At 41.4% G+C, this 12,176-nt stretch overlaps 1 protein-coding gene across 1 annotated transcript in view; it reads right to left on the reverse strand.

Moving 5' to 3' along the window:
* LOC102376944 (protein HIRA) overlaps positions 1-12,176 on the reverse strand; it is a 58,432-nt gene that overhangs the window by 26,534 nt on the left and 19,722 nt on the right. Inside the window, exons 7-10 of the mRNA XM_025201530.1 lie at positions 10,207-10,367; positions 8,553-8,720; positions 1,618-1,731; positions 620-690 (exon numbers count right to left, since the gene is read on the reverse strand). Of these exons, the coding sequence (XP_025057315.1) occupies positions 620-690; positions 1,618-1,731; positions 8,553-8,720; positions 10,207-10,367 (514 nt within the window). The remainder of the gene's footprint in view (positions 1-619; positions 691-1,617; positions 1,732-8,552; positions 8,721-10,206; positions 10,368-12,176) is intronic.

Raw genomic sequence — 12,176 nt, forward strand, 5'->3', positions numbered from 1 at the left:
GGCCCACTTATTTGGGGACTGGGTAGCATCGCCCAATCCAGGATGCATTGAGAGAGGCTGGGAGGCTCCCTACAGACCCTCCTCACAGGGGTGGGAGGGAGGCAGCAGGCAGGAGCAGAGTGATGGCAGTGTTAAGTGCCATGGCTCCTACAGCCACAGCAATTAATGCTGTCACTGCTCCAGGGACACTGCCCCCACCCCTTGCCCACCCCCTGTCACAAAATGTATACATTTGTGGCTAACCCTTTTCCTCATATATAATACATACCCCAATCTTCCCTGGCTGGTTTTGGGGCAAGACGTATGGAATATATGTGAGAAAATATGTTATTTAAAATCTTCAGACGAGAAATCTGAATCTTCATAAGAGATGAAAATGTGCTACACAGAGATAATAAAGGCCTATTGGGAATATGTAAAGTTAGAGCTGAGGCAAAACTAACGGAGTTATCAAAGATATTATAGCATAATTAAAAGCCTCAGTTATTGATGTGGTAGTTAAATAATGCTCAAAGCATATGGCACTGTATCATTTTAAAATAAAGACCTTCTAGTGAACAATTGCACAGAAATGTACAATAACATTTTAGATTTTGTGTAATAATAAAAAACATCTTACCATGAGATGTCCATAATCGACTTGTCAAACAGTTCATGTATGACAACTAAAGGCCGTTTCAGACATGTAAGCTTCAAAAAAAAAAATTCAAAACACAGAAATTTAGAAGTGCTGTGCACAAGCTACATAAGCCCATCCTCTTCCAGGATCTAACAGTATTTACCAACCATATCCTCTGGCCAGGAATGCTGTTTGTTTGATGATATATGACTGCATCAAATATCAGTTATTTCTCTATAAGCAAAACAATTACCTCCAAAAGTTTTCATGATATTCAAAACCTGCTTTTTGAAACAGAGATTGAATCTTTGGAACAAGCTATCCATCTATATATTACATTTATGCACACACTGCCCACCACGCTAAAAGAAATTCCACTGAGATAAGGATGTTGCAAGTTAGCAACGTAACAGAAAGAACATGGTTCAGTGTAATGTGCCCTCAATTCCAACTATGGATATAGGTATAGAAAGCTGATCAACAAGCAAAAGGAAACTAATTTTGTAATTATTCCCAAAAAGAAAACAGCCAATCTAGCATTGTAATGTCAAGTTGATCAATAAATAAAGGTTCCTACGGTGAATAGAGGATGGCTGGGTTGAAAACGGAATTAAAGGTAGGGACTATTTCTCTTTAAAAGTTCATGTGAAGTGTAAAGCCAGAAAGACAATGCAGTGTGCAGCTCTGGACTATGTTTGCTAGAATAAGTATGACCATGGTCTGGGCCATGAGATACTTCTCCCCTTGCAGACCTCATCTAACTACTACAATTTACAGATTCTCCTAATCCCTCATTTTCTATTTGGCTTAGTGGTGAATAGCCAATGCAGCTTTTAGCAGTCCAGCTTCTCCCTATAATCTTCTGCTACCAGGCAAAATGAACAACCAAAATGTATATCTAAATAAAAGGCCCTAATTCTGTAGACTTGATCTTTGCATTTAGTCCCTGAGCTGTTCAACCGATTGCATTAGCCACAGAAAGCAACAAAGAAACATACCCAGACAGAGAGAGATCGATCCTTGCTGCCAACAGCACAGCAGCAGTAGGGACAGCTTGACTTGGTGGAGCTCCCATTCTTTTGTTTCTTTTTGAAGATTTTTGGATTGAATTTCTGAATAAGAAGAAAAAACCAACACAAAATGCATCATAATTAGTAATTTATTTAACTCTTGCCTAGGCATATGCACTGAAGGTCTTGGTGTGATCTATACTAGCCAAAATGATAAAGCAGCTTATATGCTGGAGTGTTTGAACTCTGATCCATGGTTTTGATTTGGACTCATACTTATGGAAAACAACACTACTAAACTATGCATTGCTTAAACTCGGAATTGACACTGCTGCATTATCAGAAACTCAGCTCTCAGATACAGGTTCTATCCAAGAGAATAATTCCACCATATTCTGGCATAGGAAACCAGCAGGAGAAAGGAGAGAGCAGGGAGTAGGCTTTGCTATTAGAAACAGCTTACTATCTTTCTGTGAAAGCCTCACTACTGTATCTCTTTGACTCATGATGCTCACAGTGCATACACAGAACAGCTTCATCACATTGTTTAGTGTCTATACACCTGCCCTTCAAGCTAGCAACGAAGACAAGAACGTTTTCTACCAACAACTTGAAGAAATGGAGAAGACTCACAGAAATGAGACCACCATTTTAATACTTGGTGACTTCAATGCAAGAGAAGAATTGGTCTGGTATTCTGGACAAACACAGAATTGGTAATATGAAAGAAAAAATGGCCAGCAAATGTTATGATTTTGTGCAAGTCAAAAGCCATGTGTTACCAACACCTACTTTGCTGGGAAAATCACAAGACAGATATCACGGAAACATCCAAGATCAGGGCACTGGCACCAATTACATCTAGTACTGACCAGGCATAACCACCTGAAAGAAACCCTGCATACAAGATCTTATCACAGTGCTGACCGTGACATTGACAGCTGACTAAGGCATGGTCAAAGTCAGAATCAATGTCAAAAAGATCCATCACAGCAAAACTACCAGTCGCCCTCAGATAATGGGCGTGTCTACATGTGCATTAACACACTTTAGTTAATGTGCATTAAATTTAGTACCTCCATTGTGAAGTACTAGGAAAATGTGCATTAGCTTATCTTAACGCACATTAACTAAAGAGTGTGGTTTTTAGTGATGCTTGAATGCGCATTAGCCTATTTTAATGAACATTAACTAAAGAACATGGGCATTTATACACATACATTTGTCTGCTCTGATGCACCAGAGATCTGTTGCGTCAGAGTAGACTCAATTAATCGAGTCTGCTCCACATGTGAGCTGACATGCCAAGCGGAGAGTCACATGCATTTCTATAAATGGCAAAACGCACCTCAATGCAGAGAAAATGGCAGTGGTGTACTTTTGAACTAAAACAACTTTGATGCATTTTAGTTCAAAGTGTGCTGCTGCCATTTTTTCAGCACTAACAGGCATTTTGCCATTTATACAAATGCATGTGCCACAGTGCCGAGCACTTTTAAAAGCACCTGGTGCTGCGGCACAAACACGTACAAATGCCCCAGGGTTTTTTGTGAGGCTTTACTGTGCATTAAAATAGGCTAATGCGTATTAAAGTGCATGTGTAGATGCACCCATAGATATCAGCCAAACTAAAGACAGAAAAATGCGGGCTATTCAATGAAGAAGTTGTGAAAGCAAGTTTGCCTAACAGCTCAGCCACTGGGGCTTGGGAAAGCTAAAAACTAACATATACAATAGTACTATAACAGCATTTGGCAAAAAATGCAAGAAAAATGCAGACTGGTTTAAAAAGTGCTCTGAAACCCTTCCACTACTGGTTGAGAAGAAAAGGACAGCACTAGCCAATCTCCCAACACCATAACCCTAGAAAAATCTGAGAAAGGCATGAAGAAAAATGCAAAAGGAGTCCAAGAGGTATGCCCAAGATTTTTGGCTGAAACTGTGATGATATTCAGAAAGCAGCTGATAGCCATGGAACGTACAAAGGCATCAAATGAGCAATTGGTCCAGTCACGAAGAAAACAGCTCCGCTTAAAGACGTAAATGGAAATACCATTACTGATAAACAAAAACAACCTGAGCATCGGATTGAACACCATGGAACAATATACTCTAGTGAGACTAAAATCAAACATGAAAAGCTCAGAGGATTACCAGTTTGAAGTTATGATGGATTTGGACAATAAGCCTATATTAAAAGATTTATAGAGAGCCATTAATCGATTCCTGGGAACAAGGTATTCAGCAGTGACTGCTGCTTGCCTGCTGAAATCTACAGATGTGCCAACAATGAATTACTTCCAAAGCTTCATGAAGTTATACTGCTCTGTTGGAAAGAGGAAATACTACAGCAAGTTTAAAAAAATACTCACTTTCTACAATTATATTAAAAAAGGGGGATAGAAGCAACTGTGACAACTAGAGAGGTATATCCCCGTTGAACACTGTTGGAAAAATTGTCACTTGCATCATGCCTCCTAGGCTGCAACCCCTAGGTGAAAGAATCTATCCTGAAAGCCAATGCAGTTTTTGCACAGGACACACTACCATTGATATGATATTTTTGGTAAAGCAACTGCAAGAGAAGTGTAGAGAAAAATAAATACCACTGTACATATAACCTTGATTGGTCTGATGAAGGTCTTTGATACAGTAAAGACGGGGCATTTTTACGTTCTGAAGAAACTGAGTTGTTCCCCAAACTCTTAAACATCATTCGCTCATTAAATCAAGGTGTAAGGTAACTATAGTGTATGAAAACAAAGAATCAAATGCCTCCAATGTCAAGAACAGGGTGAAACAGGGGTGTGTCTTAGCCCCTCGGCTTTTTAACATCTACTTTTCATTTCTGCTTCTTTGTACACTCAAGGACAGCAATGTTGGCATTTATCTGTGAACCAGACTAAATGAAGACTTGTTCAACATCACAAGGTTTAGAGCGAAAACCCAAGTGAAAGAGCTGGTTCTGAGAAATGTCCTGTTTGCAGATGATGTAACCTTGGTTACCCGCAGTGAATCTTCCCTGAAAAATCCCTTGGCATCGTTGACAGTTTTTGCTACTTGGGTTCTATGATCAGCAGGAATCTCATACTGAACTAACAGAATTGGAAAAAGCAGGAATCTGGACCTTCAGGCTGGACTGACTAGCAAAATTGGAAAAACAGCTAAGAATTTCAGGCTACAGGAAAATCTCTGTTATCCAGCATGAATGGGGAATGGGGGCTGCCAGTTATCTAAAAATTCCGGTTACTTGAGGGTTATATAGTGCCATACTTGTATTGCAAATTTTCAAAGAATTAGTGTACAATACATTACAGTATAACATACTGTATAAAGAATAAAATAGTGCGCAGGTACTCACCAATCATGTAGTAGTAAAGCAGCACTGGAGTGAAGAATAATCCTGAGGCAGTGATGTAACTTATAACTAAAACTATTTACACTACTGTACTGTACATAATTTATTGCCTCTTTGGAGATTGAAGAGGCACTTGGGGATCTTGCAGTGCCTCAGAGTCATCAACATCAATTGTAGATGTAGATGATGGTGATGGGGATGATTCTGTACTGGCTTTATGACAAGCCCTGGAAGCTTTTTTTAAGAAATCGCTGATATCAGCTAGCCTACTTGCTGCCTGCCTTTTTTTGCAAGAAATTAGAGTGAATAATGTGTAACTGCATAACCTCCTGTGCAAAATAACAACTCCACCTTTCAGCAAATTTAATGAAGTTGTCAATATATGAAGCAGCACCAGCCCAGGATATTTTTCCTCTTCACCACAGTCTTCTTCTTCAGAGTCTTTTTCAGTGACCTTAGACTTATCGGGATTCACAACACTCTCTATTATTTCTGCATCACTAAAAACATGTTCAACTTCCTTGTCAGCTTCAACCCACTCTTCTATCTCACTTTCTTTAAGTTTGTTGACTGGGTTTGTAGAAGAAGCATCCTTCACCACTTCAAGAATTTGAGCTATTGTATTTTTACGTCTCACATTAAGACCTTCAAGGTCTTCTTCATCAGAAGACCCTTCTGCAAACATAACACTAGGCCAAAATTTTCTCCAAGCCCTCCTTAATGTTTTACTTTTTACAGAATTCCAGGCACAAGGCACATTCAAACTCTTTATAACATAAAAGATACAATTTTTAAAGTTCTGGATAGTGCCTTCCTGATTCATTAACTGCCTCAGAAAATTTCTTCTGTAATAACACTTCATATTCTGGATAATGCCCTGGTCCATTGGTTGAATTAGTGAGGTCACATTGGCAGGCAGGAAGATGGTAAAACTATTACCTGACACGAACTCACATTCAGGAGGGTGAGCTTGACAATTGTCTAACAACAGAATACCTTTACTATCTTCAGGTTTTCCATTTTTTCTAAAATGTTCTTTCACTGAGGGTACAAAAACATGATGAAACCAGTCATAAAATTTGTCTTTGTCCATCCATGCATTACTTTGGGCTTTGCAAACAACAGGTAAATGTCTAATACCCTTAAAAGCTCTAGGACGATTACATTTTCCAGTCACCAAGAGCTTCACTTTGTGTGCCTCCTGCATTAGCACATGTAAGCACAGTTATTCAGTCTTTATTCTGCTTGACACCAGCAGCACTAGATTCACCTGCATCAGCAAGGATAGAATTCTGCAAACATCGCCAAAATAGGCCAGTTTCATCAGTATTGTAGATTGGTCAGGGGACAGATCATGCTCGGCAACTAATTTCTTAAAAAATCCACAATATTTTTCAGCAGCTTCATGGTCAGCCAATTTTATTTCACCAGACACATCTAGCCTTCTAATGCCATGACGAAGTTTAAAATGCATAAGCCATCCAGCCGAAAATGTGTAGGGGTCAGTGAAATCCATTTGCTTGTAGAAATCTTTCACCTTGTCAATGAACATTGGGCCAGAGACAGGGGCACCCTCAGACCATTTTAATGAAAACCATTCATATCAAACACTATCAAGCTGCTCTAATTTAGGCTTATTGTACAGCATTTTTCAACAGCTTTACTTGTCTCAGAACTAGAGATAAATTTGAGCAATTGTTCCTTTTGAGCTTTGATATCATATATCGTTGACAATCCAACACTGAACTCTTTCATCAGAACATTACGGTTCTCAAATTCTAGACTTCTACAAACGTCTATTTTCTGCGTTAATGTCAACACAACTCTTTTCTGCTTTTCATCTTTGCTTTTTGATGCAATAAAAAGCATACTGGATGCCATAATAGTCAGCCACAGAAAAGGCCAGGGTAGCCCGGTCGCAGGCTGCTGCAGCAGGGGGGAAGGGTGTGCACACTCAGATACCCTGCGCAGGTACCCTCAGAGCGGCGCAGCAGACAAAATCAGTGCAGCATGGCACCGTGTGCATCCCACCACTTTCAGTAGCACAGCAGGCAGCAAACTGGTGCAGCACTGTGTGTCTCCCGCTGCTTTCAGCGGGGCAGCAGGAGGCAAGGCGGTGCAGTGCTGTGTGCATCCCGCCACTTTCCAGTTAATAAGGTATTCCGGCTGGTGAAGTACCGGATAACAGAGATTTTACTGTATTACATAAACATGCATGGAATAACAGCAAACTATCAGCGAAGGTGAAGACACAAACATAAGAGATGTGTGTGCTGTCATCCCTGCTTCATGGTTCAGAAACATGGAATACATGTGCTAGGCATATCAAGAGGCTGAACTTCTTCCACATGATCAGCCTGTGTAAGTTCCTGAAAATAGTGGGAAGACAGAATACCTAACACAGAGGTACTGGAGCACGCAGGACTGACATGCTTAGAAATCACTATCAAGAAGAGGGGGTTGCGATGGATCAACCATATCAGGAGAATGGGAGAAGACGACGCCCCCAAGAATATTTTATATAGCAAGATTCAAGATGGCTCTAGAAAGTGGGGTCACCCTCTTTGGCGGTACCACAGTGCATGCAAAAAATGATATGAAGTTGTTCAACATCAACATAGGAAGCTGGGAGGAGTGTGCAGAATCCCATCTGATCTGGAGGGAACATCTGTCACTGGGTGCAGCTCAATAAGAAGTGGATTTGATCCCGAGGATGGAAGCAAAGCAAGAAAAAAGAAAGTAGCATGCTGTAAACTTGGATTCCAACTTAGACAACATCTGGATATGTGAAACTTGTAACAGACTGTGTCACTCTCGAATTGGGTTCGTCAGGTCACAAACAGATTCACCAGGCATCTCACTAGACCTCTTAAGTGTACACCGTGATCCAGAGGATCAACAGTTGCCTGCTACTATTTTAGGAGGAATTTGCAAGTGAATTTAACACTCAGGAAAGACATCAGACTGACATCCCTGAACAATGAAGTTCCCTACTAATCCCACAAAGAGGTAGGACAAAAGCAATGGTGACACCATTGACAAAAGCAATTTATGTTTCCTTATACTGCCTAGTCAATATGCCTTCAACAAACTGAAAGAGCCTCCTTCATGGGATAAAAGTATTTCTAGCCCCATAACCAATTCAATCCTTCATACTTTATGATTGCACCACTAGGAATGCCAAAAGGTATAGCTAGTATTGATGGCCTTTGTGAAGCGAACAATTAATTTTCATTTTAACCTGGAATAAGCAAGTTATTTCACACAAGCCACTGAACAACCTTCAGATGAACTCAAGACATCTCTTGGTATAGAGGTGTAGAATCCAAGCACCATTCCTTCCACATCTAAGATCCTTTTCTCACTGAAAGAAGTTTAGGTATTTTTTCCTATGTAAAAATATAATTTTATCTTAAAATAGGCAGACTGTTACACATCCGTGTACACCTTCACTTTTATCAGACGTGTACCTCTAAATTTTTCCCTTTACTGCAAATAAAATATGAAGAAAACAATTTTCCAAAAGATATGATTTAAGGGAGATGCGACACTTAAATTAACTTACCACCACTGTCACTGCTTTTCTGTGCCCTACAAAATCCATGTTAGTTTTCCATCCATCTCTCTCAATGATCTGTGCAGTAGGTCCAGAATTATTCATGGCATGAGCAGAAACCAGATAGTGACCATCAGGTGACCAGCTGAGACGTAATACATGTGTTGTCCCTCCGCACTAAGAAAAAAAACAACACATTACACCTTAAAAAGGGTCAGCAGGAGGCAGAGGGGGGTGAAGGAAGACAGAGCGTGTTTATGACTCCCATTTGAATTTCAGAGAGAAGAAAATAAGTCATTTTGTGGTTTCAGTGAATAAGGTCAGTACTACCATTTCAGTGCACAAATTTCTCAGAGCTTCATTGCATGTATATGGTTAGGCCATTCCAAGTCAGGAAGCTGTAACAAAGGAGCTAAATGTGTTAACAGGAATATCTGGTTATGGTCAAAACAGATGCAAACTGGAATGTGATTGGCATTATTACTCTCCGGGTATTTTTCAAATGGAAAGAACAGCTGAAAATGTCATTCTTAACTGCAACACAGAACCCTACAGAATACCACGCTCCACATGTTCTTTGTGATCCTGTTCAGTGATAGGGCTGTAAACACATCAACTGTAAACAATGAGATCCAGTTTTGCCAAGGCATTAACCTCAGAGACTTTAAATGGCTGAACAGATACTAATTATCACGAAGGACACTGCTCACTGTATCACTATGAACTTATGGAAAAACACTCTACACCAAGTGTATCAAACTCTCAGGCCCAGTGGGCTCAATGAATGGTATAGGACTGGTCTGTGGGCCAAATTAGGCCCACAGACTCTCCCCACGTGCTACATGCCACATGCAGCATGTGGGCCAGTCCCAGACATAGGGTGAATGTGGCATGCAAGTTCAGTCAGAGACCCACAGACAGCCTGAAACCATGGGCCGAATGATAGCCTTTGGCTTCAGAGACCTATCTTTGATACCTCTACTCTGCATATTTGCATCTCCCACAAAAAGTAAGAAAGGCAGTCAGAAGTAAGCACAAAAGTAAGTACCCCTAGAAAAGAAGCCAAGTCTCATTACAATGCCCTCCATACTATTTATATTTTTAAAAGTACCACTGATACGGTATAAACCTGTTTCAAAGCTTCAAAGAGTATTTTTTAAAAGTGTGCGTAAGGGGAGGGGTGGAAAAATAAAGTTTGAAGGTTTGAGCCACCGCTATATTGGCAGCATTCCCAGTCTCCAGTGGGAAGAGCAGTCTTGCAGATGTCTAGTAATAGCATCTGATAGCAAACAGAGGAGTAGGATTGATGTATTTTGTAAGGGACTATTATCCAGGCCTCACACTGAAGGAAGTGGTGGAAAAATGATGTCAGTTTCTAGGGCTCAAGAATGATCAAACTGATTACTTAGGTGAAGAGAAGCTATTCATAAAGATGTATTCATATGGTTTGAACCTGGATGTTTCATGTCCTCGAGCAGCTGATGTGTTCTTCCTGGACAGTGCATTATAGAAGAAAAGAGCTGCCTTGAGGAATTTCCACCCTACGCTGTCAGCATTTCAACACCAGCTCATTCGTGCGGTGCTCTGAAGATGAGATGCAGTGTTACTGTTTTCATTCTTCCCAAAAAAATCCACTTTGAACTTTTCAGTGCAGGATGAATACCTCATCAAATGGCTTTGTGATGCTGGTTTCTAACTGCCAATCCATGGTCCGCCATACTTTCAAGCTTCGGTCATCAGCCTGCGAGGCAATGTATTTCCCAACAGGATCCCAGGTCAGCCCCTTCACCAAGCCAGAGTGTCCCTTCAGAGTGGCTAGAATTTCTGTGGGGAAGAAAATTGAGAGAACAATTCTATGCTGTCATTAACTTTAGGAGGAGATTTACCTATAGAGAGAGAGTCTAGTAGAGACTGATAGAGGATTGATAAAGTAAAAGGTTGTTGTAAAATATGAAACCACAGCCTGCACTGGATGTTTGCTTTTTCTTTTTGAACAATTCAAACACAAATTCACAAACTAAGTTGGAACCTCTGCTTAAAGTGAGTTTCACATAAATGCGGTAAAGAACAAGAGTACTCTGCTGGCAATAATGAATGCAGAACACTTGACAAAAGGAGAAACAGGTCCAGAGGAGAAAACAGAGATGGGAAAATCTATTGCAGAACTTTCATCAAGCTGTGAAGCTCTGGAAAGCAGCAGTTTTAAACAAACTTTAATTAAAATATATGCTTATTCTTCCCTCTGGCCCCAGTGACCATCAAAACAAATTCAGTTTTGAGCATTTGAATATGTGACCTATGCCAAGGTGACAGTCTAAAGAATATGCAAGTCTGGGAGGCCCTATAATTTGTTTTCAATTGCCTCTTCTAATCACAGACTGCTTAAGAGCAGGGGCCAGCAACCTCTGCCAATGGTCCAAATCCAGCTTACGAAGCTGTTTGATCCAGCCTACAGACATAGCACTTTGAAGACATTCAGCCATAGGAAGAAGCAGCAACAGCGGTTGGGTCCTAGAGCCCACTCACCCACCTTTAACCCAAACTGGGTCACACCAGCCCGCAGCCTAAAAAGGTCACTGACCACCATTTAGGGAGAAATGCTGAACCACATATTTAACTAGGAAACTATCATCTAATGCAGGGGTGGGCAAAATGGTGGATCAGGCCAGTGGCTGAATTCCATTTCCCAGCAGCCTCTGCCCATGTCGCTGCATAGGGCCAGGTTTTACACTGAAACCAGCCCCAGCTGTGCTGGCAAGGCACACGGCTGGGCGGGGAGCTGCTCCAGAGCTGGGATCTTGCAGTGGTGACAGCGTGGTCTGGAGCCAGGGTAGAGCCGCAGTCCGCTGCCTGCATGTCCCTACCAGGGCATACAGGTAGCAGATCACAGCTCTGCCCAGGTTCTAGCGCTACTGGGGCTAGCCTCCATGGAAACCCTGGCCTCGTACTGTCATGGCACTGCCACCCCTGGGGCCTCCATGGAAACTGGCCACAGCAACATGGGCAGGGGCTGCTCGGAAATGGAGTTTGCCACAGGCTCTATCTGGTCTTTGCCCACCCCTGAGCTAATGTAATTCATCAGCAATAATTGTAGTTATTGAAGAACAATGCTTCAATAAGCCTCCAAAGAGAGAAGGATGGTAGTTGCTATGTGAGGCTGCTTTACAAGCAGGGACAAGAAAAGAACAAGATCTTTGTAACAAAAAACATCTCAATAAGTAACTTATAAAGTTTTAAACTGTGGCTTTTTATTTCAGATTTTGCAAAGTTGAAAGAAAAAACACAAGTAATTATAATTTTATGCAAAACCAGCAGCGCAGTATGAACCTAATAGCTGCTTACAGTAGGGCTGTGCGAAGCTTCAAGTGGTTATTCGATTTGGAGGAGATTGGGCCTGATTCGGTGGCCGAATCTCTGAAACCAAATCACATCAGGGACCAATTTAAAGGTCCGAATAGATTCAGAGCTCTCTGAACCTTTGGAAAAGATATGGAGAGCTTTGATGATTTGGGCAGTCCCCGGTGGCTGCAGCAGGAAGCTGCAAAACTGGTAAGTACTAGGGGCAGGGAAGGGGGGGCTGAGGGAGGGGACCATTGGGGGACCCCTGCCAGACCTCCCCCTGCTCTCCCAGCC

The sequence above is a fragment of the Alligator sinensis genome, unplaced genomic scaffold, assembly GCF_000455745.1.
Source record: "Alligator sinensis unplaced genomic scaffold, ASM45574v1 scaffold570_1, whole genome shotgun sequence".
Classification (NCBI taxonomy): Eukaryota; Metazoa; Chordata; order Crocodylia; family Alligatoridae; genus Alligator; species Alligator sinensis.